Source organism: Lactuca serriola, chromosome 3, assembly GCF_051521515.1.
Source record: "Lactuca serriola cultivar US96UC23 chromosome 3, Lser_US96UC23_V15, whole genome shotgun sequence".
NCBI classification, from domain to species: domain Eukaryota; kingdom Viridiplantae; phylum Streptophyta; class Magnoliopsida; order Asterales; family Asteraceae; genus Lactuca; species Lactuca serriola.
Genome location: NC_136410.1, coordinates 192,766,678 through 192,794,406, shown reverse-complemented (window position 1 = coordinate 192,794,406; position 27,729 = coordinate 192,766,678). Strand labels below are relative to the sequence as shown.

At 37.8% G+C, this 27,729-nt stretch overlaps 1 protein-coding gene across 1 annotated transcript; it reads right to left on the bottom strand.

The window, feature by feature from the left end:
- Nucleotides 1-2,531: 2,531 nt before the first annotated feature.
- On the bottom strand, nucleotides 2,532-3,005 carry LOC145095947 (uncharacterized). Its single transcript, XM_079033753.1, has one exon. The coding sequence runs from the start codon at nucleotides 3,003-3,005 to the stop codon at nucleotides 2,532-2,534; it is 474 nt and encodes a 157-aa protein (XP_078889879.1).
- Nucleotides 3,006-27,729: the final 24,724 nt, after the last annotated feature.

Below are 27,729 nucleotides of genomic sequence, written 5' to 3'. Positions count from 1 at the left end.
CTAGGGGCGAGGCGAAAGTACCTAAAACGGGCGATCGAGAGGAGGATACGGCTATTGGGGGTAGGGGTAAGGGTAAGGTGGACGGGGATAAGATTGGGTGGGTGGAGGGTATGGATAGGGAAGTGGAAGTGGGACGTTCTCAAAGTGGTTTTGGGATTGGTGCCACCCCCACATATGGTGCATTTGGTGGGACATGATTTGGTTTGAGACACAAAGCGCCTCGAACCGCTCGGAAAAATTAGGGCGAGGAGCGGGTAGTACCCGGGAGGGGCTTGAGGCTGGGCGTGCTGTGGACCATGGGTGGGCTCATCACCGGGCTCGTCATCCATTGGCATCTTGTCATTATCTTGATCCTGGAGCACATCCTCATTGACTGGCTCAGTGATGGTCCTCGCGTGTCTCCACTGAGTGCGATTGTGGAAGGTGAAGTTGGTGACTCGACGGTCCGGAAGAACGAGATACCCGACCCCTTGAGGACAATACCATGTGAAGTTGCTCCTGTTCCTGCGACGGATGTTGTGCATGTTTATGAGGGCACACTCATCCAAAAGATTTTTGTTGCCAACAGGCTGGAATTCGTCAGGGAGCTCGATGTTAAGGCCGCGAACCAAAAGTGTGACAAATCCCCCAATACAAATATCACCGGACATCTTGGATCTCATGTGTGCGCATTTGTGGAAAAAGAATGAGGCAAAGTCCGAGATTCGTGGCCTGTCACGCCTCGTCATACACCAAAGGAAGAAGTGCTCAGTTTTGGTGAGATGGCCGGCTTTTTTGCTGGCAAAAACAGTACACATCAAGATGCGATGGGCAATGCGGAGGCATGGGTAGATGACAGAGGTTGCTTTATCCGGACTGGCACACGAGAAGATACCCCCATTGATTTCCGTCCAAAAGGTCTCGTGATTGAACTCAGCAGGTAGGACGTCTAAAATTATGGATGTGTTCAAAGAAGGCAAGCCCAAGATGTCGTTTATCGTTGCAAAATCAATGTACCTTCGGTCCCCTAGAAGTTGGAATGCGGCTTTCTTTTTATCAGCAAGAAACTCTCTATTGGGGAGCTCATAAGTGTGCGCCATGAGGTTGAGAAGGCTTTCCCACCTAATGTTACGGAACAATTGGGTGACCCCTTCAAGAACCTCTAGTGATATAAGCGTGGGCTTGCCCACGAATTTGGTGGATGTAACTTTCGTAGGAAAGCTCTTCGTGTTGTTTACGGGTGCCTTGGCATCCCGAAATCATGGGATATCAGGAGCATGGCTTTGATTTCTAGTTGGGGCCTTGCCTCGGGCTACAGTCGGGCACTTCCTAGATGTGGACATCGACTTCCTGCACGAAAAATAACCACTACACGAACCATAATTTCAACAAATAATATGTCAATCCAAATCACCAACTAACTCCTTATGGATTTCTAAAGCAATTCAACAATCAAGGCAAGAATTAATTCCTAAATTCATTTGATGCAATAGCACATGAACGGACATGTATCTTGATCAATTAAAACAAAGGAAAGAAAGTACCCGTTTTTGTTGAAAGTTCAAAATTTGCGCGAGGAAATTCCGGATTTTAAAATCTTGCAACTCTCCACCCCAAGCTTTAAGCTTTGTTCAATATCCCCCGAGAAGCAATTCACCGCGAAAACCCGACGAATCCAGCAATGGCTTGAAATTTCGGCAAAATTCTCTGGCAATCTTTGGGAAATATTTTTGGTGGGTTTTGTAGCCTTTTCCAAGAGGAGTACAATGGTGGTGTCGGAATCGTGAGAGGTGGCCGGAGTTGGCTGGAAATCGGCAGGAAAGTGGCAATGGAGTGGTGGTGGCTCCCCGAAATATAGCAACAGATCGGACCGGTTTTTTAGTGGGGTTTCTAGAGCTCTAAATTTTGTGAAGAATGGCGGTGGTCTTGCAAAATTCCGACCGGTGGTTTGACGGCAAACTGAGTTTTGCTGGTGGACATGGGGGTGCTCTAATGGAGGTTGGGGAAAGGAAGAAGAAGAAGTGGGAATGAAGAAGGGTCGACTTTGGGTTTTTCGGGGATTAAGTTGCGGTCAAACCTGATCAAAATGCGGTCAACGTCAGTCAACAACTCACACGGACGCGACTGCGAGTACACACGGTCCGCGTGAGTTCACCTCATGCATTCTGTTCATCGATAATGGACGCGGACAGTTTAGGAGGTAACACACGGTCCGTTTTAATAAACACATGGACAGCACCTCGAGTACACGCGGACCTCATGAATTAGACTGAATCTCTTCTGTTTTCCGATAATGGACGCGGACAGTTTAGGAGGTAACACGCGGTCCGTGTTAATAAACATGCGGACCGCATGAATTGGACTGAGATATTCCAAAACACCGGGCCCTTAAATCCAACATTCTTTCACCTCAAGAAGGAAGAATAAGAGATGTTAAATGCAAAAATGAACCATCTACGACATTTATTTAGAACTAGAAAAGACGAAAAGTTTTGGTTTTCCAAAAATGCCCCTCTTTAATGTCTTTGGCGAGACGTGCTTCCCTCTTGATTTCAGTACACCGGGGCATCCAATTGGATGACATCTAAGACATTTGCATTAAAACCTTCATAGAAAGGCTTCAATCGATGCCCATTGACTTTAAAGATTTTCCCTGTTTCTTCACTTTGAATTTCAACCGCTCCATGCTCATAGACTTTTAGCACAACAAACGGACCAATCCATCTTGATCTCAACTTTCCAGGAAATAATTTCAATCGTGAATGATAAAGCAAAACCCTATGTCCCGGCTCGAAATGTTTATGGGTAATGGACTTGTCATGGAAAAGCTTTGTTCTTTCCTTGTAAATTCTTGAGTTTTCATAGGAGTCATTTCTCAACTCCTCCATCTCTTCGAGTTGAAGCTTCCTATGCCTTCCCGCATTATCAATGTTGAAGTTGCATTGCTTGACCGTCCAAAATGCACAGTGTTCCAATTCTATAGGAAGATGGCATGGTTTTCCAAACACCAACCTAAACGGGGACATTCCTATCGAGGTCTTGTACGCGGTCCGATAGGCCCACAAGGCATCATCAAACCTTGAACTCCAGTCTTTTCTTGAGGGATTCACCATTTTCTCAAGTATACTCTTCACTTCACAATTCGAAACCTCCAGTTGACTGTTCGTTTAAGGGTGATAGGCTGTTGAAACACGGTGGGTCACGTTGTACTTCTTTAATAAATCCCCATCATCTTGTTACAAAAATGTGTCCCTCGATCACTAATCAAAGCCCTAGGCACACCAAATCTCACAAAAACATTAGACTTTAAAAACTCGATAGTCGTTTTGGCATCGTCCGATCTTGTGGCTTTGGCCTCAACCCATTTAGAAACATAGTCAACTGCGAGCAAAATATAAACGTTGCCAAATGAGACCGGAAATGGGCCCATGAAATCCATCCCCTATACATCAAAAATTTCACAAACCCCGTTGCATGTAGGTTGCATGTAATTTTGTACATATTGCATTAATTTATTTTTTCTTGTTCATTTTTCTGCATATAAAACTTTTCAAAAGTAAAAAAGATTTTATTTTCTATTCTAGTTTTTATTATTTTATGTGCATTTTGTTTGCATCTAAAATTTTGCATTGCATACATTGGATTTAAAAAAAAATTGATCCAATCCCAAGCAACCGAATCTTTTCAAAACAGTTGAGCCGGTAAGTAAGTCATGTGCCTTGAGATTAGCTTGCTCTTTTTATTTAAAAATCTTAAACCAAGTTAATCGCACACGAACACACCTCCCGAAGCTACTCGTGCAAAACAGAAAGTGAGAAGATTGTCAACATTGGAGCATAACAGCAGGTATCAGTCAATTCTTTGGGACGTATGACTGGTCTTATGAGTACTATTTGCTCAATTGAACTTAAAATGCCAAATTTGAAAATTCATAAAAGAATATAAAATTTCAATGTCCCGAGCCTTCCAACGCTCTAAAAAGTCCTTTGTACTGATTCCCTTTTATATACCCTACTTGGGGATACAATTTCCGATTATACTTAAGGGTCTTTGCATGTTAACTTTAGTCCCCCGAAAAATTTCTAGAAGCCCCTCACGGTAATAGACCGTGAGATGTGGCACCATAGAAAAAGGCAAGGATGAAAATATAAAGAAATAGACCAAATAAATAAATTAAGTAGAGTGTTTTATGTTATCTTAGTTAGTGAAGTCTAAAAATATAAAAAATTAAATTAAATTAAATAAAAAATGTTGTTATTAAGTTAATCTGTGACCTTTGGAACTCGAATAAGTAAACTCCGAGGGGTGTTCTACACTTAATCGCCTAAAGCAAAATTGTTTGGTACTTATTGGGTTGAAAGTTTGCTACACGGGTTTCATAGAAAGTCATGAACTTAATAACCAAATAAAGCTAATATGTGGCCTTTGAGGTTCAGGCAAGTAAACCCGAGGTATCCTTTTAAATCTACGACACTATGGTCATTTGATCTGGATGTGTTGGTTGGAAGCCCGTTACACAGATTTCAAATAAATCCATGAGCTTTATTTTTAGGAAATTATATTTAGGAAGTTTGTATATATTTTTGTTTATATCTTTATTGAATAATATGCTTAGGAAAAATATTTTGCTGCCAAAAATTTCCCTTGGACTTGGATTTGAACTTATCACATTGGGACTGAATGTTAATTACTTTGACTGGAGTAAGTGGTTTGAAACTTGTAACCAATTTGGGTAAATATTAGGGAATTTTTATTAAAGATTTTTTTTAGAAAAAAGATTGTTGTTGATCAACAAATAGATGGAGTCGGTCATTGTTATAATTTGTGAAGCAAAGATGATTGAGCATGTTTTGCCACATAATATTTCACGAGAGTAAGACCATAATTTGTTCCATTAATTGACTTAATGATATTAAAAGGGAATAAGTGATGTCATCTTTGATTCTGTTGAGTTGCATTAGGGAGTGGCTAAAGTCTTATTTCTGTTGTTATATAATATTTTGAGACTAAAGCCAAGTTGACTCGAAGCACGACAGCTACATTCTCAACTATGGTACAAAACAACGTTAATTGGTTTGGATATATCTTTGATTCATGTTTGTTTTAATTTCTTGCATCAAGTTTCAAAAAGTTTTAACTTTGATTTTCTTTTCTTCTCTTTTATTTTATTTTCTACATGTTGGGTCTGTTGAATTGCGTCATGGGCTCGGTCCATAGCCTAGTTTGAATGCCGGTATTGGGCCTGTCCAGCCATGTGACAACTGCCAATTCAGGTCATTCTCGGACTCATGCATCTCTATAAAAACCATTCATGCACAACATGCCATGACCTAGTAGTATAGATTAGGTCAAAAATCTTGCATAAACTAGGATCCAACTGAGGTCTAGGACTAATATACTTGATACTTACAATTCTAGTAAGTCGCTTAGCTACAATAGGAAATGCCAATACTATAATTAATAAAGCCTCAAGCTTTGTTATAATTGAAATAGGGTATAAAACTCTAAAAATAAATTAAAACATTCTAATTATACTTCAACATGTTGTTGAAAATCAAACAATATTCCAAAAACCCTAAAGAGCCAAAAATCCAAAGTTATAAATTATAAAGCTTAAAAACTTTATAAAATTTGGCTATAAACTTCCTAATATCAAATTTTTATTAATCAATTATGAATTATAGTCAATGAAATAGAAATTAAATAACCAAGTATTAATCATAATTTATTTGTTGAAAACAAGATTTTAAATAAATCCAAATTTGCTTAATAAACACTTTTATAAAATTAGGATTTTTATAAAGATTTAGGAGGGAATTTTATAAAGTTTAAAATTTAGGAGAGAGGAGGCCAAAATGCATGCAAAAACCGGCCATCACCTCTCCCCATGCCCTCTCTCTTCCCAAAACACAATCATTAAGCTTAAACCTTTACTCCACCTCTTCCCTCTTCACTCTCTCACTTCACTCTCTTCACACACTTCACTCTCTTCTTCCCTCTCTCTAAACTCACGAAAATCCTCTCAATTCTCTGCAAAATTTCGAGATTGTGAAGCCCTTGAAGTGTTCCTACTTCTCTCAAGGTCAAAACCAAGGTAAACAACAACATCTTCTTCCATAATTTCATGGTTAAACTTCTTTTCTTCTTAATCTTCTCTACTTTTCGGATTCTATGCCTTTCCATGGCTAGAAATCTTTATTCTCCCCTTGTGGTTTGTAGATTCTCACCATAACACAATGCATGTGTTAAAGATGGTGAAAATCCGGGATCAAACCCATGCAAGGAGTGGAAAAGATGCACATATGATCATGTGACATCAAAACCTAATATTTCATGTTCTTCACCATTTCTTTTGTGTTCATGCATGAACAAAAGCATTTAAACCATTTCTAGTACATCTTGGATGCTCATTCATTCCATGCATGTATTAGAAATCGGGCCTTACCAAAGACATGCATGATGTTCTTGTTGAAATACCTTAATAATGCACACAAGCAAACATGCAATCTGCCAGATTACTTTGTTCGACTTTGAACAGTCATAACTCAGTCATTTCTTAACCAAATCATGATATTCTTTTTGTATTGGTTAGTTCCACGAATTAACTTTCAAACCCAACTGGTCTTACTGTAAAATATTAAATATCCGATTTTTGGCAGATTTTACAAAAAGGTTGCGCATACAGCTCTTTTTCTGTGATCACTATTTTTATCTTGCTTAAACAATGGCCTTAAACCAAACCATAAATCTGAGGAAAAATACCTTAGAAACTTAACATATCTAGTGAATGATGGTTGAAATTTCGTGGCTTAAAACCTCACAGAATGGGCTACACAAATTCATGAACTTCAGCCACATCTAGACTTCATGCATTATTGCATGCAACTTTTCTTAAATTGTTTGGAATCATTACCCTCATTTCTCTTCTGAATTCATTTTTTTTACATTTTTCCTTTTGAAAGCCCTTGCATGCATAAGATAATCTGGAAAATTTCAAGAGCTTTTGTTATTTCTTTGATTTATTAGAGTTATTGCTAAAACCAAGGGCATAAATCATATAAAATACTTCCAGAGGTCAATAAATCCTAAATAAATTCATGGATGATACGTATGGGGAATAATGACCCCTCACCAAATTTCAGAAATTTTTGTTACTGTTTAATACGATTTCTAATTTTCTTTTATTTAGGACATGATAAATTACAAAACCACCTTAGAGGATATGAAAATTGTATCTAACAATTTTCGCATACCTTAACTGTTATGGGTGACTTCAGAAAATAATTTCAAGATTTTTCATCATGTCTTACTATTTTTACCAATTCTTGGTAATTAAAATGGTCTAAAAATGGGAAAAATAGTTCTGATTATCCAAAATTCATGAAAATTTCCCAGGATATAATATTATACAGTAGGAGGTTACATAAAAATTTTGAATATTTTTCTCTACTGTAAACTATTTTTCTCTTATTTTCTAAAGTTAATTGCACTAAAATACACTTAAATATACATAATTACCCAAAACCGGTTTATACATTATGAAAACCACTTTTTATATTTTTCCCAGGATATTTATACTGTAAATGATGTTACAAAAATTTATGGTGATTTATTTTAACTGTTTAATATTATTTCTTTAATTAATGACTATTTAAAGAAATAAAACAAGGAAAAATACAAATAACCACTGAAAAATATCTTTTATATTTTTCCCAGTGTAGTTATGTATAATAACAATTAAATAAAAAGTTTGGCTAATTTCGGAAACTGTTTTCTATTTATTTCAATTTTTATTGGAATAAATGCCCTTAAATCATAAAATATAATTAAACAGCTTGAAAATCCATTTTTATATTTTTCCCAGCATTGTATTGTGTAATAGCAGTTAAATAAAAAGTTTGAGAATTTTTATCCCTCGAATGCTATTTTCGTGAATTTATGTTGTAATAAGGACTTAAAAATTTGGAAAGTTTATATTCCAAGGTTGTAATTAATCGCCCGATATATAGAATTTCATTACTTCAGAAAAAGTGTAACTAATTGATATAAAATCCAATACTAAAACATAAATTGGCATTTCCCTATATGTAGAATTTAGTATATTAGCATTAGATATCGACATGGAAACTCACTAGTGCGTGTGTTTGATGTCGTAGGATCCCGGTAATAAGACGTTGGTGCATCCCGAAGTACTGCTTGTGTCTACACAAAATATCGTGAGTATTCACGCACTCCCCTATTTTCAGTTTTTATGTTTTGGGGTGGAAAAGCATGTCCAAAAAAACTATTGTTTGCATGTTGTATTTAAATTGATTTGTATCAAACATGATTGCTATTGTATTGCTATGTTTCTTTATGTATGTCTATGCAACACGGAACATGAGAACTTATCGTACTAAGGCCCTTCCCTTATCTCTAACCATTAACTCTTTGAGCCAATGGTCATTATGGATAGCGCTATTAGGAATTGACAACTCCTCACTCGCCCGAATCGCTGGAGTGCATGATACCATATTCATCTATGGAACGATAAGCATAGATCTCGATAGGGCTTCAGTCATAGGTTTGGTTGAGACTCATTGTTTGCTCATACACATACAAACGCGTTTCTCGTTATAGCAATAAACTTGTATTCCTTAATAGCAATCATCTTTGTATCATTAAAGCAATGTACTTGTACTTACGAAAAGCATTATTTCAAGCTCGCTTTTATAAACTTGTGATACTCACCAACTATTTTCATAGTTGACGCTCGTTTTACATGCTTTTTCAGGAAATCATTAGTAAGTGAATGTAAAGATTCATCATCATAGAGCATGCTGCATCGTGTTGAAGCTATTATGAAGTTATATTTTGAACAATGTTATTTTGAAAAACTTGTATTCTGTTTCGTTTGAAGCTATGGGTTGTAACTTTTAAATATTGCTATGGTGATGTATCTTTATCTTTTGCATTGAAACCGTTATCGCTGTCATACCTTGCGTTTCCGCTTTAGCGGGGTGTGACAGAAGTGGTATCAGAGCTAAAGTTATAGAGAACATCGGTTTTTCCTTAAGAAAACACAACCTATAACTAAAACTTACAAAGAAATTCTTTTTACATCAAACATATTACTAATATAATTAGGTCGGGAGTTGTATTATTGGACCTCGATTAAACATAGCCTGATCACCTATGTTTAATTAAGAAAAGATTTATACAAAGCTTGAGCTAATTATAAGGGGAATATGTTCAACAAAAATATTTGAGAAAACTTTATTTCAAAATTTCAAAAGGTTAATTTTGGTGTGTGTAAGCATTGCATATTATAGGCATGCATTGTCATTTATTTCATATCTCATTGAAACTATGTCACAGTCCACTATGTCAATATCGTCATCTTCCCGTGCTACCGCCTCAGCCGATGAATCCGGCTACGTCACCGTTATTCCTCGACGTAATCTCCCCGCCTCGGTAGAAGAAGACCCATCAGAGGATACGGAAGATACTGGGAACTCAGTGGAGATCAGCAATGACGACGCCCCGAGTCAACGACGCGAGGCATCACCTACATCGGTGTTGCCACAGCCACCGCTTTATGGACTTCGCATTCGGAGGACGGCGAGGAAGAGTGTTCCCATTCCAGGAAGGATACCCGCCAGCACAGCAGGACATGGCACGGCAGGACCTAGCGGAGCAGGACCCAGCGATGCAGGACCGAGAGCACCCTCACCTCAGCAAGTCATAGGGATACCTGTCAGACAGCCAGGTATGACCCCTGAGGAGTCCCGGAGATTGCAGTCGATAGCAGCGGGCCTACGTCACAGTCTCGCTGTGATAGCTGGGCATCGAGAAGTTTTGGATGAAGTCTTGGCAGGAATGGAAATCCTGTATCAGCATTCGATGGAGACTGCTAACACTGCTAGTGCTGCTAGACGAGAGGCAGGTCATGCGATGACAGCATATTATGTGTTTGGTGGGCTGTTCCTGATTGTGGTGTTGATGCTTCTTGTTGGGATAGCGATTGGCTTTTGGTTCTGATTTCAGTATTTTGTTTTATTTTGTTTTGAAATGAAAACCCATGTTGGGTGTCTTTTGGGAAAAATATTTAAAACTTTATTTTGGGATTGATGTATTGGTTTGGTTTTAAGATTATTTCAAATGGTAATGAAAAATTTTATTTTATGTTTGAAAACTTTTACTATGAGGTCAAACCCTAAAATTTATTTGGTAAATAGTTGAATAAAAGAGATTTTTCTTTTCTTTCCTTTCTAAAACCTATATGCATAGTATTAATGCAAACCATTAGTTTGACAACACTTGCGGTTTTCAAAATAGTAGTGAACTAAATATTATACATTATTTTATGTATTTATACGTATTTCTTCTCATGTGTCATAGAACCATGTCAGGCAGGCCTAGTCGCGGGCGCCCACAGAACGAAACACCCGATGTTGCTCAAGTTGTAGCACAACAGCTCTTGGAAGCAATTCCAAACATTGTTACTCAGGTAACTGCAGGACTTAATGCTAACCAAGGAAGTAGTGGAGGAAACCGGGGAAACAATGAAAGAGAATGTAACTACAAGTCCTTTATGGCCTGTAAACCTAAGGAGTTCTATGGAAAGGAAGGTGCGGTCGGGTTGCTGAAATGGATTGACAGCATGGAGTCGGTCCTTCACATTAGCAAATGCCTCGAGCGCAACAAAGTTGAGTATGCATCTTGCCTATTCCAAGATAGGGCATTAACCTGGTGGAATACTCTAGTGCAAACCCGAGGCCGTACAGCAGCATATCAGCTAACTTGGGAAGACCTAAAGAAGCTGTTGATAGAGGAGTATTGTCCCAAGGATGAACTTCAGAAACTTGAATCTGAATTCTGGAACCATTCTATGGTTGGAACACAAATAGAGAAGTACACAGTCCGATTTCATGAACTAGCAAAACTAGTACCTCACATGGTTACTCCTGAGGAGAAACGGATAGATCGTTACATCTGGGGTCTGGCACCAGAGATTCGGGGAATGGTTACCTCAGCAAACCCAACTACCATTCAAAGTGCAGTAAGCCTAGCAAATCGACTAACCAATGATGTGATAAGGATGGGAGCATCAGCAAAGGAAAGCTCTAGTAGCAAGAGGAAGCCAGCAAATCAGGGAGAGAAGAAGTATGGAGGCAAGTCAGGGAGGAAGCAGAAAGTCTCAAGAAACTTTATGGTAAGAGCCCAGGAGCAAGAACCAGTGAAAACTCAAGGACAAGAAGTGCAGGAGCGAAAGCAGTACTCAGGGCCGCTTCCTAAGTGCAATAAGTGTAACTTCCATCACAAGGGAGCTTGCCCGGTGTGCCAAAACTGTAAGCAAACAGGCCATTACTCGAAGTATTGTAAGGTGAATAAGGAGGGAAAAAGGACATGTTACGAGTGCGGGAGTACTGATCATCTCCGTAGAGCATGCCCCAAACTGAACAATGGACCTGGTAATAATAGACAAGGCCAAGCCAGGCAAAACTTTCAAGGAAATCAAGTTGGACAGCCAAGAGGTGTAGCCTTTGTGATTGGTGCAGAAGAAGCTCGTCAGAACCCTGAAGTGATAACAGGTACGTTCCTCCTGAACAACCATTTTGCATCAGTAATATTCGATGCGGGAGCAGATAGGAGTTTTGTTTCTTTAGCATTTAGACCGTTAATTGGCTTGAAATCGGTAAAGATGAGGAATGCTTATGCTATTGAACTTGCTGATGGGTATGAAATTAGGGCTAGTGATATAATTCCTGGTTGTACTTTGAATTTAGCTGATAAACTCTTTAGCATTGACCTAATTCCTATAGAGCTAGGTAGTTTTGATGTGATAGTAGGGATGGATTGGTTATCCAAAAATAGAGCGGACATTGGTTGTTATGAGAAAGTCATTAGAGTGCCTCTCCCTAATGGAGAAACCCTTATCATACACGGTGAGAAGCCAGGAAGAAGTTTAAACATAGTATCAAGCGTGAAGGTTCACAAGTACCTGAAGAAGAATTGTATTGCATTCATGGCCCACGTGCTAGAAAGAGAACCAGAAGCTAAGCAACTCAAGGAGATTCCGGTGGTTCAAAACTATCCCGAAGTATTTCCGGAGGAATTGCCCGGTCTACCCCCTTATAGACAGGTCGAATTTCGGATAGACTTAATTCCCGGAGCGGCACCGGTAGCAAAAGCACCATATCGCCTTGCACCATCCGAGATGCAAGAACTATCCGGACAACTTCAAGAACTTCTAGACAAAGGGTTTATTCGACCAAGTTCTTCACCTTGGGGAGCCCCAGTGTTATTCGTCAAAAAGAAAGATGGTTCGTTCCGAATGTGCATTGATTACAGAGAATTGAACAAGTTGACAATCAAGAATCGATATCCCCTCCCTAGAATAGATGACTTGTTCGATCAGTTGCAGGGCGCTTCCTACTTCTCAAAAATCGACCTTCGGTCAGGGTATCATCAGCTAAGAATTCACGAAGAGGACATTCACAAAACAACATTTAGAACCCGTTATGGACATTATGAGTTCTTAGTCATGCCTTTTGGGACTAACGAACGCACCCGCTGTATTCATGGATTTGATGAATAGGGTCTGTAGACCATACCTAGACAGGTTTGTAATTGTATTTATCGATGACATACTTGTTTACTCGCGGACCAAAGAAGATCACAATAGACATCTAAAGCTAGTGTTGGAGCTGTTGAAGGAACAGAAATTGTATGCCAAGTTCACTAAGTGTGAATTTTGGATTCGGGAAGTACATTTTCTTGGTCATGTGATCGGCGAAAGAGGAATCCATGTAGATCCAGCTAAGATAGAGGCAATCAAGAAATGGGAGGCCCCCAAAACCCCGACAGAAATACGACAATTCCTAGGATTAGCTGGGTACTACAGACGCTTCATTGAGAATTTCTCTAGGATTGCTCAACCATTAACATCTTTGACCCAAAAGGATAGAAAATTTCTCTGGGAAGAGAAACACGAAGAGGCGTTTCAAATCCTGAAAAACAAGCTGTGCAATGCACCAATTCTGGCTTTACCAGAAGGATCAGAGAACTTTGTGGTGTATTGTGATGCGTCTCATCAAGGATTAGGATGTGTGCTAATGCAAAAAGATAAGGTCATTGCATATGCTTCCAGACAACTCAAACCGCACGAGAAGAATTATACCACCCATGATCTAGAACTAGGAGCAATAGTTTTCGCCCTTAAGATATGGAGGCATTATTTGTACGGAACCAAGTGCACCATTTATACTGATCACAAAAGCCTTCAGCATATCCTGGATCAGAAAATGTTAAACATGCGGCAGAGAAGATGGGTAGAGTTGTTTAGTGATTATGATTGTGAGATACGATATCACCCAGGAAAGGCTAACGTAGTAGCCGACGCTCTTAGTAGGAAAGAAAGAGTGAAACCTTCCCATGTGAGAGCTTTGGGAATGGTAATTCAGACAAGCTTGAAATCTCAAATCATTAATGCCCAGGAGAAAGCGTTATGCAAGGAAAATCTTCCCGGCGAAACTTTACATGGTTTGGAAGAAAGATTTGAAACCAAACCTGATGGAGTTCGTTATTTTAAAGACAGGGTCTGGATTCCAAGGGTTAATAACCTGAGAGACATGGTACTAGAGGAGTCTCATCGATCTAAATACTCCATCCACCCTGGAGCAGATAAGATGTACAAGGATCTTAAAGAGTACTATTGGTGGCCTGGAATGAAAAAGGATATTGCCTTGTACGTTGGGAAGTGTTTGACATGCTCAATAGTCAAAGCTGAACATCAGAAACCATCCGGGTTGTTGCAACAACCTGAAATTCCCCAATGGAAATGGGAGCAAATATCTATGGATTTCGTTACCAAACTCCCTAGAACTGCTAGAGGTCATGACTCAATTTGGGTTATAGTGGATCGACTGACGAAATCTGCTCACTTTCTCCCCATTCGAGAAGATTTCAAGATGGAAAAATTGGCCCAAATCTACATCGACAAAATTGTTTCTCTGCATGGTGTACCCCTATCTATCATTTCCGATAGAGATAGTCGTTTTACATCTCGATTTTGGTGGATGTTACAGAGGGCACTAGGAACCAAGATAGATTTGAGCACAGCTTACCACCCTCAGACAGATGGGCAAACAGAGAGAACAATACAAACATTGGAAGACATGCTACGAGCGTGTGTCATTGAGTTCAAAGGAAATTGGGATACTCATTTACCTCTAATTGAGTTTTCCTACAATAACAGTTACCACACGAGTATCCAATGTGCTCCATATGAAGCATTGTATGGACGCAAGTGTCGTTCGCCCTTATGCTGGACAGAAATCGGAGACAGACAGTTGACTAGAGTCGAACTTATCCAGGAAACATCTGACAAGATTGCTATCATCAAGGATAAGCTTAAAGCTGCTAGAGATCGTCATAAAAGTTATGCGGATAATCGTCGAAAACCATTAGAATTCCAAGTAGGAGACAAGGTACTTTTAAAAGTGTCGCCTTGGAAAGGGCTTGTGCGTTTTGGTAAGAAAGGAAAACTAAGCCCGAGATATGTTGGACCCTTTGAAATCCTTGAAAGGATTGGTCCAGTAGCGTATAAACTCCAATTGCCCCAAGAGTTAAGCGCCATTCACGACACATTCCACGTCTCCAACCTTAAGAAATGTCTAGTCGACGAAACATTGATAGTACCCCTGGAGGAAATTAAGATCAATGATAAGCTGAGCTTCGTTGAGGAACCGATAGAAATCCTTGACAGGGAGGTAAAACAACTTAAGCGGAGTAAGATCCCGATTGTGAAAGTTCGATGGAACTCAAAACGCGGTCCGGAGTACACCTGGGAGCGCGAGGACTACATAAAGGAAAAGTATCCGCAACTATTCCCTTGCGATGACAAGCGATGACATAGAATGAATTTCGGGACGAAATTCTTTTTAAGTGGGGGATACTGTGACAACTGCCAATTCAGGTCATTCTCGGACTCATGCATCTCTATAAAAACCATTCATGCACAACATGCCATGACCTAGTAGTATAGATTAGGTCAAAAATCTTGCATAAACTAGGATCCAACTGAGGTCTAGGACTAATATACTTGATACTTACAATTCTAGTAAGTCGCTTAGCTACAATAGGAAATGCCAATACTATAATTAATAAAGCCTCAAGCTTTGTTATAATTGAAATAGGGTATAAAACTCTAAAAATAAATTAAAACATTCTAATTATACTTAAACATGTTGTTGAAAATCAAACAATATTCCAAAAACCCTAAAGAGCCAAAAATCCAAAGTTATAAATTATAAAGCTTAAAAACTTTATAAAATTTGGCTATAAACTTCCTAATATCAAATTTTTATTAATCAATTATGAATTATAGTCAATGAAATAGAAATTAAATAACCAAGTATTAATCATAATTTATTTGTTGAAAACAAGATTTTAAATAAATCCAAATTTGCTTAATAAACACTTTTATAAAATTAGGATTTTTATAAAGATTTAGGAGGGAATTTTATAAAGTTTAAAATTTAGGAGAGAGGAGGCCAAAATGCATGCAAAAACCGGCCATCACCTCTCCCCATGCCCTCTCTCTTCCCCAAAACACAATCATTAAGCTTAAACATTTACTCCACCTCTTCCCTCTTCACTCTCTCACTTCACTCTCTTCACACACTTCACTCTCTTCTTCCCTCTCTCTAAACTCACGAAAATCCTCTCAATTCTCTGCAAAATTTCGAGATTGTGAAGCCCTTTGAAGTGTTCCTACTTCTCTCAAGGTCAAAACCAAGGTAAACAACAACATCTTCTTCCATAATTTCATGGTTAAACTTCTTTTCTTCTTAATCTTCTCTACTTTTCGGATTCTATGCCTTTCCATGGCTAGAAATCTTTATTCTCCCCTTTTGGTTTGTAGATTCTCACCATAACACAATGCATGTGTTAAAGATGGTGAAAATCCGGGATCAAACCCATGCAAGGAGTGGAAAAGATGCACATATGATCATGTGACATCAAAACCTAATATTTCATGTTCTTCTCCATTTCTTTTGTGTTCATGCATGAACAAAAGCATTTAAACCATTTCTAGTACATCTTGGATGCTCATTCATTCCATGCATGTATTAGAAATCGGGCCTTACCAAAGACATGCATGATGTTCTTGTTGAAATACCTTAATAATGCACACAAGCAAACATGCAATCTGCCAGATTACTTTGTTCGACTTTGAACAGTCATAACTCAGTCATTTCTTAACCAAATCATGATATTCTTTTTGTATTGGTTAGTTCCACGAATTAACTTTCAAACCCAACTGGTCTTACTGTAAAATATTAAATATCCGATTTTTGGCAGATTTTACAAAAAGGTTGCGCATACAGCTCTTTTTCTGTGATCACTATTTTTATCTTGCTTAAACAATGGCCTTAAACCAAACCATAAATCTGAGGAAAAATACCTTAGAAACTTAACATATCTAGTGAATGATGGTTGAAATTTCGTGGCTTAAAACCTCACAGAATGGGCTACACAAATTCATGAACTTCAGCCACATCTAGACTTCATGCATTATTGCATGCAACTTTTCTTAAATTGTTTGGAATCATTACCCTCATTTCTCTTCTGAATTCATTTTTTTTACATTTTTCCTTTTGAAAGCCCTTGCATGCATAAGATAATCTGGAAAATTTCAAGAGCTTTTGTTATTTCTTTGATTTATTAGAGTTATTGCTAAAACCAAGGGCATAAATCATATAAAATACTTCCAGAGGTCAATAAATCCTAAATAAATTCATGGATGATACGTATGGGGAATAATGACCCCTCACCAAATTTCAGAAATTTTTGTTACTGTTTAATACGATTTCTAATTTTCTTTTATTTAGGACATGATAAATTACAAAACCACCTTAGAGGATATGAAAATTGTATCTAACAATTTTCGCATACCTTAACTGTTATGGGTGACTTCAGAAAATAATTTCAAGATTTTTCATCATGTCTTACTATTTTTACCAATTCTTGGTAATTAAAATGGTCTAAAAATGGGAAAAATAGTTCTGATTATCCAAAATTCATGAAAATTTCCCAGGATATAATATTATACAGTAGGAGGTTACATAAAAATTTTGAATATTTTTCTCTACTGTAAACTATTTTTCTCTTATTTTCTAAAGTTAATTGCACTAAAATACACTTAAATATACATAATTACCCAAAACCGGTTTATACATTATGAAAACCACTTTTTATATTTTTCCCAGGATATTTATACTGTAAATGATGTTACAAAAATTTATGGTGATTTATTTTAACTGTTTAATATTATTTCTTTAATTAATGACTATTTAAAGAAATAAAACAAGGAAAAATACAAATAACCACTGAAAAATATCTTTTATATTTTTCCCAGTGTAGTTATGTATAATAACAATTAAATAAAAAGTTTGGCTAATTTCGGAAACTGTTTTCTATTTATTTCAATTTTTATTGGAATAAATGCCCTTAAATCATAAAATATAATTAAACAGCTTGAAAATCCATTTTTATATTTTTCCCAGCATTGTATTGTGTAATAGCAGTTAAATAAAAAGTTTGAGAATTTTTATCCCTCGAATGCTATTTTCGTGAATTTATGTTGTAATAAGGACTTAAAAATTTGGAAAGTTTATATTCCAAGGTTGTAATTAATCGCCCGATATATAGAATTTCATTACTTCAGAAAAAGTGTAACTAATTGATATAAAATCCAATACTAAAACATAAATTGGCATTTCCCTATATGTAGAATTTAGTATATTAGCATTAGATATCGACATGGAAACTCACTAGTGCGTGTGTTTGATGTCGTAGGATCCCGGTAATAAGACGTTGGTGCATCCCGAAGTACTGCTTGTGTCTACACAAAATATCGTGAGTATTCACGCACTCCCCTATTTTCAGTTTTTATGTTTTGGGGTGGAAAAGCATGTCCAAAAAAACTATTGTTTGCATGTTGTATTTAAATTGATTTGTATCAAACATGATTGCTATTGTATTGCTATGTTTCTTTATGTATGTCTATGCAACACGGAACATGAGAACTTATCGTACTAAGGCCCTTCCCTTATCTCTAACCATTAACTCTTTGAGCCAATGGTCATTATGGATAGCGCTATTAGGAATTGACAACTCCTCACTCGCCCGAATCGCTGGAGTGCATGATACCATATTCATCTATGGAACGATAAGCATAGATCTCGATAGGGCTTCAGTCATAGGTTTGGTTGAGACTCATTGTTTGCTCATACACATACAAACGCGTTTCTCGTTATAGCAATAAACTTGTATTCCTTAATAGCAATCATCTTTGTATCATTAAAGCAATGTACTTGTACTTACGAAAAGCATTATTTCAAGCTCGCTTTTATAAACTTGTGATACTCACCAACTATTTTCATAGTTGACGCTCGTTTTACATGCTTTTTCAGGAAATCATTAGTAAGTGAATGTAAAGATTCATCATCATAGAGCATGCTGCATCGTGTTGAAGCTATTATGAAGTTATATTTTGAACAATGTTATTTTGAAAAACTTGTATTCTGTTTCGTTTGAAGCTATGGGTTGTAACTTTTAAATATTGCTATGGTGATGTATCTTTATCTTTTGCATTGAAACCGTTATCGCTGTCATACCTTGCGTTTCCGCTTTAGCGGGGTGTGACAGAAGTGGTATCAGAGCTAAAGTTATAGAGAACATCGGTTTTTCCTTAAGAAAACACAACCTATAACTAAAACTTACAAAGAAATTCTTTTTACATCAAACATATTACTAATATAATTAGGTCGGGAGTTGTATTATTGGACCTCGATTAAACATAGCCTGATCACCTATGTTTAATTAAGAAAAGATTTATACAAAGCTTGAGCTAATTATAAGGGGAATATGTTCAACAAAAATATTTGAGAAAACTTTATTTCAAAATTTCAAAAGGTTAATTTTGGTGTGTGTAAGCATTGCATATTATAGGCATGCATTGTCATTTATTTCATATCTCATTGAAACTATGTCACAGTCCACTATGTCAATATCGTCATCTTCCCGTGCTACCGCCTCAGCCGATGAATCCGGCTACGTCACCGTTATTCCTCGACGTAATCTCCCCGCCTCGGTAGAAGAAGACCCATCAGAGGATACGGAAGATACTGGGAACTCAGTGGAGATCAGCAATGACGACGCCCCGAGTCAACGACGCGAGGCATCACCTACATCGGTGTTGCCACAGCCACCGCTTTATGGACTTCGCATTCGGAGGACGGCGAGGAAGAGTGTTCCCATTCCAGGAAGGATACCCGCCAGCACAGCAGGACATGGCACGGCAGGACCTAGCGGAGCAGGACCCAGCGATGCAGGACCGAGAGCACCCTCACCTCAGCAAGTCATAGGGATACCTGTCAGACAGCCAGGTATGACCCCTGAGGAGTCCCGGAGATTGCAGTCGATAGCAGCGGGCCTACGTCACAGTCTCGCTGTGATAGCTGGGCATCGAGAAGTTTTGGATGAAGTCTTGGCAGGAATGGAAATCCTGTATCAGCATTCGATGGAGACTGCTAACACTGCTAGTGCTGCTAGACGAGAGGCAGGTCATGCGATGACAGCATATTATGTGTTTGGTGGGCTGTTCCTGATTGTGGTGTTGATGCTTCTTGTTGGGATAGCGATTGGCTTTTGGTTCTGATTTCAGTATTTTGTTTTATTTTGTTTTGAAATGAAAACCCATGTTGGGTGTCTTTTGGGAAAAATATTTAAAACTTTATTTTGGGATTGATGTATTGGTTTGGTTTTAAGATTATTTCAAATGGTAATGAAAAATTTTATTTTATGTTTGAAAACTTTTACTATGAGGTCAAACCCTAAAATTTATTTGGTAAATAGTTGAATAAAAGAGATTTTTCTTTTCTTTCCTTTCTAAAACCTATATGCATAGTATTAATGCAAACCATTAGTTTGACAACACTTGCGGTTTTCAAAATAGTAGTGAACTAAATATTATACATTATTTTATGTATTTATACGTATTTCTTCTCCTGTGTCATAGAACCATGTCAGGCAGGCCTAGTCGCGGGCGCCCACAGAACGAAACACCCGATGTTGCTCAAGTTGTAGCACAACAGCTCTTGGAAGCAATTCCAAACATTGTTACTCAGGTAACTGCAGGACTTAATGCTAACCAAGGAAGTAGTGGAGGAAACCGGGGAAACAATGAAAGAGAATGTAACTACAAGTCCTTTATGGCCTGTAAACCTAAGGAGTTCTATGGAAAGGAAGGTGCGGTCGGGTTGCTGAAATGGATTGACAGCATGGAGTCGGTCCTTCACATTAGCAAATGCCTCGAGCGCAACAAAGTTGAGTATGCATCTTGCCTATTCCAAGATAGGGCATTAACCTGGTGGAATACTCTAGTGCAAACCCGAGGCCGTACAGCAGCATATCAGCTAACTTGGGAAGACCTAAAGAAGCTGTTGATAGAGGAGTATTGTCCCAAGGATGAACTTCAGAAACTTGAATCTGAATTCTGGAACCATTCTATGGTTGGAACACAAATAGAGAAGTACACAGTCCGATTTCATGAACTAGCAAAACTAGTACCTCACATGGTTACTCCTGAGGAGAAACGGATAGATCGTTACATCTGGGGTCTGGCACCAGAGATTCGGGGAATGGTTACCTCAGCAAACCCAACTACCATTCAAAGTGCAGTAAGCCTAGCAAATCGACTAACCAATGATGTGATAAGGATGGGAGCATCAGCAAAGGAAAGCTCTAGTAGCAAGAGGAAGCCAGCAAATCAGGGAGAGAAGAAGTATGGAGGCAAGTCAGGGAGGAAGCAGAAAGTCTCAAGAAACTTTATGGTAAGAGCCCAGGAGCAAGAACCAGTGAAAACTCAAGGACAAGAAGTGCAGGAGCGAAAGCAGTACTCAGGGCCGCTTCCTAAGTGCAATAAGTGTAACTTCCATCACAAGGGAGCTTGCCCGGTGTGCCAAAACTGTAAGCAAACAGGCCATTACTCGAAGTATTGTAAGGTGAATAAGGAGGGAAAAAGGACATGTTACGAGTGCGGGAGTACTGATCATCTCCGTAGAGCATGCCCCAAACTGAACAATGGACCTGGTAATAATAGACAAGGCCAAGCCAGGCAAAACTTTCAAGGAAATCAAGTTGGACAGCCAAGAGGTGTAGCCTTTGTGATTGGTGCAGAAGAAGCTCGTCAGAACCCTGAAGTGATAACAGGTACGTTCCTCCTGAACAACCATTTTGCATCAGTAATATTCGATGCGGGAGCAGATAGGAGTTTTGTTTCTTTAGCATTTAGACCGTTAATTGGCTTGAAATCGGTAAAGATGAGGAATGCTTATGCTATTGAACTTGCTGATGGGTATGAAATTAGGGCTAGTGATATAATTCCTGGTTGTACTTTGAATTTAGCTGATAAACTCTTTAGCATTGACCTAATTCCTATAGAGCTAGGTAGTTTTGATGTGATAGTAGGGATGGATTGGTTATCCAAAAATAGAGCGGACATTGGTTGTTATGAGAAAGTCATTAGAGTGCCTCTCCCTAATGGAGAAACCCTTATCATACACGGTGAGAAGCCAGGAAGAAGTTTAAACATAGTATCAAGCGTGAAGGTTCACAAGTACCTGAAGAAGAATTGTATTGCATTCATGGCCCACGTGCTAGAAAGAGAACCAGAAGCTAAGCAACTCAAGGAGATTCCGGTGGTTCAAAACTATCCCGAAGTATTTCCGGAGGAATTGCCCGGTCTACCCCCTTATAGACAGGTCGAATTTTGGATAGACTTAATTCCCGGAGCGGCACCGGTAGCAAAAGCACCATATCGCCTTGCACCATCCGAGATGCAAGAACTATCCGGACAACTTCAAGAACTTCTAGACAAAGGGTTTATTCGACCAAGTTCTTCACCTTGGGGAGCCCCAGTGTTATTCGTCAAAAAGAAAGATGGTTCGTTCCGAATGTGCATTGATTACAGAGAATTGAACAAGTTGACAATCAAGAATCGATATCCCCTCCCTAGAATAGATGACTTGTTCGATCAGTTGCAGGGCGCTTCCTACTTCTCAAAAATCGACCTTCGGTCAGGGTATCATCAGCTAAGAATTCACGAAGAGGACATTCACAAAACAGCATTTAGAACCCGTTATGGACATTATGAGTTCTTAGTCATGCCTTTTGGGACTAACGAACGCACCCGCTGTATTCATGGATTTGATGAATAGGGTCTGTAGACCATACCTAGACAGGTTTGTAATTGTATTTATCGATGACATACTTGTTTACTCGCGGACCAAAGAAGATCACAATAGACATCTAAAGCTAGTGTTGGAGCTGTTGAAGGAACAGAAATTGTATGCCAAGTTCACTAAGTGTGAATTTTGGATTCGGGAAGTACATTTTCTTGGTCATGTGATCGGCGAAAGAGGAATCCATGTAGATCCAGCTAAGATAGAGGCAATCAAGAAATGGGAGGCCCCCAAAACCCCGACAGAAATACGACAATTCCTAGGATTAGCTGGGTACTACAGACGCTTCATTGAGAATTTCTCTAGGATTGCTCAACCATTAACATCTTTGACCCAAAAGGATAGAAAATTTCTCTGGGAAGAGAAACACGAAGAGGCGTTTCAAATCCTGAAAAACAAGCTGTGCAATGCACCAATTCTGGCTTTACCAGAAGGATCAGAGAACTTTGTGGTGTATTGTGATGCGTCTCATCAAGGATTAGGATGTGTGCTAATGCAAAAAGATAAGGTCATTGCATATGCTTCCAGACAACTCAAACCGCACGAGAAGAATTATACCACCCATGATCTAGAACTAGGAGCAATAGTTTTCGCCCTTAAGATATGGAGGCATTATTTGTACGGAACCAAGTGCACCATTTATACTGATCACAAAAGCCTTCAGCATATCCTGGATCAGAAAATGTTAAACATGCGGCAGAGAAGATGGGTAGAGTTGTTTAGTGATTATGATTGTGAGATACGATATCACCCAGGAAAGGCTAACGTAGTAGCCGACGCTCTTAGTAGGAAAGAAAGAGTGAAACCTTCCCATGTGAGAGCTTTGGGAATGGTAATTCAGACAAGCTTGAAATCTCAAATCATTAATGCCCAGGAGAAAGCGTTATGCAAGGAAAATCTTCCCGGCGAAACTTTACATGGTTTGGAAGAAAGATTTGAAACCAAACCTGATGGAGTTCGTTATTTTAAAGACAGGGTCTGGATTCCAAGGGTTAATAACCTGAGAGACATGGTACTAGAGGAGTCTCATCGATCTAAATACTCCATCCACCCTGGAGCAGATAAGATGTACAAGGATCTTAAAGAGTACTATTGGTGGCCTGGAATGAAAAAGGATATTGCCTTGTACGTTGGGAAGTGTTTGACATGCTCAATAGTCAAAGCTGAACATCAGAAACCATCCGGGTTGTTGCAACAACCTGAAATTCCCCAATGGAAATGGGAGCAAATATCTATGGATTTCGTTACCAAACTCCCTAGAACTGCTAGAGGTCATGACTCAATTTGGGTTATAGTGGATCGACTGACGAAATCTGCTCACTTTCTCCCCATTCGAGAAGATTTCAAGATGGAAAAATTGGCCCAAATCTACATCGACAAAATTGTTTCTCTGCATGGTGTACCCCTATCTATCATTTCCGATAGAGATAGTCGTTTTACATCTCGATTTTGGTGGATGTTACAGAGGGCACTAGGAACCAAGATAGATTTGAGCACAGCTTACCACCCTCAGACAGATGGGCAAACAGAGAGAACAATACAAACATTGGAAGACATGCTACGAGCGTGTGTCATTGAGTTCAAAGGAAATTGGGATACTCATTTACCTCTAATTGAGTTTTCCTACAATAACAGTTACCACACGAGTATCCAATGTGCTCCATATGAAGCATTGTATGGACGCAAGTGTCGTTCGCCCTTATGCTGGACAGAAATCGGAGACAGACAGTTGACTAGAGTCGAACTTATCCAGGAAACATCTGACAAGATTGCTATCATCAAGGATAAGCTTAAAGCTGCTAGAGATCGTCAGAAAAGTTATGCGGATAATCGTCGAAAACCATTAGAATTCCAAGTAGGAGACAAGGTACTTTTAAAAGTGTCGCCTTGGAAAGGGCTTGTGCGTTTTGGTAAGAAAGGAAAACTAAGCCCGAGATATGTTGGACCCTTTGAAATCCTTGAAAGGATTGGTCCAGTAGCGTATAAACTCCAATTGCCCCAAGAGTTAAGCGCCATTCACGACACATTCCACGTCTCCAACCTTAAGAAATGTCTAGTCGACGAAACATTGATAGTACCCCTGGAGGAAATTAAGATCAATGATAAGCTGAGCTTCGTTGAGGAACCGATAGAAATCCTTGACAGGGAGGTAAAACAACTTAAGCGGAGTAAGATCCCGATTGTGAAAGTTCGATGGAACTCAAAACGCGGTCCGGAGTACACCTGGGAGCGCGAGGACTACATAAAGGAAAAGTATCCGCAACTATTCCCTTGCGATGACAAGCGATGACATAGAATGAATTTCGGGACGAAATTCTTTTTAAGTGGGGGATACTGTGACAACTGCCAATTCAGGTCATTCTCGGACTCATGCATCTCTATAAAAACCATTCATGCACAACATGCCATGACCTAGTAGTATAGATTAGGTCAAAAATCTTGCATAAACTAGGATCCAACTGAGGTCTAGGACTAATATACTTGATACTTACAATTCTAGTAAGTCGCTTAGCTACAATAGGAAATGCCAATACTATAATTAATAAAGCCTCAAGCTTTGTTATAATTGAAATAGGGTATAAAACTCTAAAAATAAATTAAAACATTCTAATTATACTTCAACATGTTGTTGAAAATCAAACAATATTCCAAAAACCCTAAAGAGCCAAAAATCCAAAGTTATAAATTATAAAGCTTAAAAACTTTATAAAATTTGGCTATAAACTTCCTAATATCAAATTTTTATTAATCAATTATGAATTATAGTCAATGAAATAGAAATTAAATAACCAAGTATTAATCATAATTTATTTGTTGAAAACAAGATTTTAAATAAATCCAAATTTGCTTAATAAACACTTTTATAAAATTAGGATTTTTATAAAGATTTAGGAGGGAATTTTATAAAGTTTAAAATTTAGGAGAGAGGAGGCCAAAATGCATGCAAAAACCGGCCATCACCTCTCCCCATGCCCTCTCTCTTCCCCAAAACACAATCATTAAGCTTAAACCTTTACTCCACCTCTTCCCTCTTCACTCTCTCACTTCACTCTCTTCACACACTTCACTCTCTTCTTCCCTCTCTCTAAACTCACGAAAATCCTCTCAATTCTCTGCCAAATTTCGAGATTGTGAAGCCCTTGAAGTGTTCCTACTTCTCTCAAGGTCAAAACCAAGGTAAACAACAACATCTTCTTCCATAATTTCATGGTTAAACTTCTTTTCTTCTTAATCTTCTCTACTTTTCGGATTCTATGCCTTTCCATGGCTAGAAATCTTTATTCTCCCCTTGTGGTTTGTAGATTCTCACCATAACACAATGCATGTGTTAAAGATGGTGAAAATCCGGGATCAAACCCATGCAAGGAGTGGAAAAGATGCACATATGATCATGTGACATCAAAACCTAATATTTCATGTTCTTCTCCATTTCTTTTGTGTTCATGCATGAACAAAAGCATTTAAACCATTTCTAGTACATCTTGGATGCTCATTCATTCCATGCATGTATTAGAAATCGGGCCTTACCAAAGACATGCATGATGTTCTTGTTGAAATACCTTAATAATGCACACAAGCAAACATGCAATCTGCCAGATTACTTTGTTCGACTTTGAACAGTCATAACTCAGTCATTTCTTAACCAAATCATGATATTCTTTTTTTATTGGTTAGTTCCACGAATTAACTTTCAAACCCAACTGGTCTTACTGTAAAATATTAAATATCCGATTTTTGGCAGATTTTACAAAAAGGTTGCGCATACAGCTCTTTTTCTGTGATCACTATTTTTATCTTGCTTAAACAATGGCCTTAAACCCAACCATAAATCTGAGGAAAAATACCTTAGAAACTTAACATATCTAGTGAATGATGGTTGAAATTTCGTGGCTTAAAACCTCACAGAATGGGCTACACAAATTCATGAACTTCAGCCACATCTAGACTTCATGCATTATTGCATGCAACTTTTCTTAAATTGTTTGGAATCATTACCCTCATTTCTCTTCTTAATTCATTTTTTTTTACATTTTTCCTTTTGAAAGCCCTTGCATGCATAAGATAATCTGGAAAATTTCAAGAGCTTTTGTTATTTCTTTGATTTATTAGAGTTATTGCTAAAACCAAGGGCATAAATCATATAAAATACTTCCAGAGGTCAATAAATCCTAAATAAATTCATGGATGATACTTATGGGGAATAATGACCCCTCACCAAATTTCAGAAATTTTTGTTACTGTTTAATACGATTTCTAATTTTCTTTTATTTAGGACATGATAAATTACAAAACCACCTTAGAGGATATGAAAATTGTATCTAACAATTTTCGCATACCTTAACTGTTATGGGTGACTTCAGAAAATAATTTCAAGATTTTTCATCATGTCTTACTATTTTTACCAATTCTTGGTAATTAAAATGGTCTAAAAATGGGAAAAATAGTTCTGATTATCCAAAATTCATGAAAATTTCCCAGGATATAATATTATACAGTAGGAGGTTACATAAAAATTTTGAATATTTTTCTCTACTGTAAACTATTTTTCTCTTATTTTCTAAAGTTAATTGCACTAAAATACACTTAAATATACATAATTACCCAAAACCGGTTTATACATTATGAAAACCACTTTTTATATTTTTCCCAGGATATTTATACTGTAAATGATGTTACAAAAATTTATGGTGATTTATTTTAACTGTTTAATATTATTTCTTTAATTAATGACTATTTAAAGAAATAAAACAAGGAAAAATACAAATAACCACTGAAAAATATCTTTTATATTTTTCCCAGTGTAGTTATGTATAATAACAATTAAATAAAAAGTTTGGCTAATTTCGGAAACTGTTTTCTATTTATTTCAATTTTTATTGGAATAAATGCCCTTAAATCATAAAATATAATTAAACAGCTTGAAAATCCATTTTTATATTTTTCCCAGCATTGTATTGTGTAATAGCAGTTAAATAAAAAGTTTGAGAATTTTTATCCCTCGAATGCTATTTTCGTGAATTTATGTTGTAATAAGGACTTAAAAATTTGGAAAGTTTATATTCCAAGGTTGTAATTAATCGCCCGATATATAGAATTTCATTACTTCAGAAAAAGTGTAACTAATTGATATAAAATCCAATACTAAAACATAAATTGGCATTTCCCTATATGTAGAATTTAGTATATTAGCATTAGATATCGACATGGAAACTCACTAGTGCGTGTCTTTGATGTCGTAGGATCCCGGTAATAAGACGTTGGTGCATCCCGAAGTACTGCTTGTGTCTACACAAAATATCGTGAGTATTCACGCACTCCCCTATTTTCAGTTTTTATGTTTTGGGGTGGAAAAGCATGTCCAGAAAAACTATTGTTTGCATGTTGTATTTAAATTGATTTGTATCAAACATGATTGCTATTGTATTGCTATGTTTCTTTATGTATGTCTATGCAACAC

Bases quoted from the DNA above. Each gene is read 5' to 3' on its own strand.
- LOC145095947 (XM_079033753.1), bottom strand. From the start codon at position 3,005: ATGTCCCCGTTTAGGTTGGTGTTTGGAAAACCATGCCATCTTCCTATA.